At 48.6% G+C, this 2,500-nt stretch overlaps 1 protein-coding gene across 1 annotated transcript in view; it reads left to right on the top strand.

The window, feature by feature from the left end:
* The window catches only part of il1rapl2 (interleukin 1 receptor accessory protein-like 2), a gene marked incomplete at both ends in the record, with an annotated part of 281,883 nt that overhangs the window by 235,333 nt on the left and 44,050 nt on the right, over positions 1-2,500 (top strand). The window contains one exon of the mRNA XM_079745288.1: positions 2,033-2,107. Coding sequence (XP_079601414.1) covers positions 2,033-2,107 — 75 coding nt within the window. The remainder of the gene's footprint in view (positions 1-2,032; positions 2,108-2,500) is intronic.

The raw sequence follows: 2,500 nt of genomic DNA on the forward strand, positions 1-2,500 counted from the left end.
TGCTACACACACTTTACCAACCAGGGAGATCCACAGCTACTGGATAGCCTCCTCTTCTTCTGCTACACACACTTTACCAACCAGGAGATCCACAGCTACTGGATAACCTCCTCTTCTTCTGCTACACACACTTTACCAACCAGGAGATCCACAGCTACTGGATAACCTCCTCTTCCTCTGCTACACACACTTTACCAACCAGGAGATCCACAGCTACTGGATAACCTCCTCTTCTGCTGCTGTTCTGACAATGGCAGACACAGTGGGACCAGTAGGGGACGACTCGGGCCCACACTGGTTCCGGTTGAAGGCCCGGGACCTTAAACTGATTTGGACTGGGCGGGGATGGGAGTGGGAGGGAAGGATGGGTTAGTGGGAGGGGAGAGGATGTGAGTGGAGGGAGGAGAAGGGGAAGTGAAGAGAGATGAGGAGATGGGAGGGAATGGGAGGGGAGTCTAAGGAGTGGCAGGGGCGGGGTGGTAAGAGAGAGAGCAGAGGTGAGGAGATGGGAGGGAATGGGAGAGGAGGGGAGGGGACGGTGAGGTGAAGAGAGACGAAGAGAGGGGAGGGAATGGGAGGGGATGGTAAGGGAGAGCAGAGGTGAGGAGAGAGGGGAGGGGAGGGAGGTCCAAAGCTGCAATGACACGGTTCTTGAAGGGGCATCTGAGGGCCGTCTTCCTCAGTCCCACTTGGTCTCTCTGGCCTCCATACCGCTTGTCTGTGTTCAGGACCATCCTTCATCCCAGTCAGTAGATCAGTGAAGGGAATGAGTCAGTATCGTTGAGCAGCCACGCCATCTCTTCTGCATTCTGCACATATACCAAAAACCATTCATGAAACAAATGTGCTCTCCGGCCGTGGTAGACAGTGTATTATCGCTGGTTTCCCGTGCTTGCGCTGCACTGAGAGGGATTTGTAACGTTGCACATTTGTAAATGCCTTGTCGTGCCCTTTCTCTTTGTTGGAGTACAAGACGGAGCAATGTTCTTTCTAAACGGTTGCTCTCTCCACGGAGTGTTGAGCTAAACCCGCCCGTTGTTTTGATATAATCTTGGCAATCTCTTTGCAGCCTCATCTCTTAATGCAACACTGGGATCTGAGTGGAATTGAGTTGAGGGTGCCGTGTGATGACAGAGATAATAACAGAGATGTAATGAGGAGGTTGCAGGCACTTCAGTCCCTCATGGTTTTGAGCTGGATAGGAGCAGACCGATGTCACTCATCCCTCCCCCCACAGAGTGACCTCTGCACCGCCTCCTATCTCACTGACACAGGTTCAGCTCTACATCCGACCTACTCTGCTCCACGCCGTCTTGAGGACGTTGTACATTAGATCTGTTCTCCCCTGTTGAGCATGTCACTTACAGTTTGCTGTGTATGGCTGGCGGCTCTTGGCCTGGCGCCGTTTCAGAAACAACCAGACGCACACTTCCTGCCAAGCTCTGGGATGCTGTTTCCACCCCCTGGCCAGACTAATTGGACAATCCATTGGGAGATAAAAATCATGACCCAACTATGCCAAATGTCAACGGTGCTTAAAATATATTGTTTGTGTATGGATTTTTAAATGTGTTAATAGCTTGGCTCTGTCTCACCTACAAATAATGTTTTTCATTTGGTTTTAGATCTGATGTCTCAGTTTTACATATTAAATCGTGAAAGATTAATAAGGGGGAATAGATCAGGGAGCCATCAGATGACAATTGAATGCGTTAAGACTGTGTGGCTGTGTGTGGTAATAGGCCATGTTTCATCACAGAGATCCGAGGAATGGCTCTCTCTGGGAGCTTTGAACGGAGGATTGTTTATCATTTACTACTTTCTTTTGAAAAACAAAAGCTTTGCTTGGCTCTTGCAGTTGCCAACTGCTCCTTAGACATTAGCAGAAAGAGTATATATGGTTTTAGAGGACAAAAAACGTTGATTGTTGTCAGTTGAAAACACCTGTGCATGCCTTGCTAAGCGACTCTCTTACCCCCCCCCCTCTCTCTCTCTCTCTATGTTACTCTCTCTCTTTCCCCCCCTCCCACAGCTCTCCAGACCAGCCAGCCTCCCAAGGTGCTCTTCCCGCCCCAGAGACAAGACACGTACATCGAAGTCACACCAGGTAAGGGAACCACAGCGTGAATCCTCTGTGTCACTATTTTGAGGTCTTTCTTTATTTTCTGTCATTCTTTTGTCTCTTTGTTCTAGTACTTTTATTATTTACTTTCTTTATTACTTTTATTATTTTAGGTATTCTTCATTCATTGTGTCACTCTCTTTTTGTCTTTAATTCTTTCGTTCCTTCATTTATCTCTCTTTCTCTCCCTCTACATTCACCTGGCCCATGGTTCAAGTCGTGAGACACGGCCCTGCTTGGTGATTGCTGGTTTGTTTGTAGAAACCGACTGTCACTTTACCAGGTCCTGGGGGCTGTGGACATGAAGATGTCACGCTGCCTTTTGGTTCCTTAGAAAGCTGTAGGAGCTCCTTCACATTAAGAGCTGCTCAGGACCAC

The sequence above is a fragment of the Pollachius pollachius genome, assembly GCF_949987615.1.
Source record: "Pollachius pollachius genome assembly, chromosome: 10".
Taxonomy (NCBI): Eukaryota; Metazoa; Chordata; class Actinopteri; order Gadiformes; family Gadidae; genus Pollachius; species Pollachius pollachius.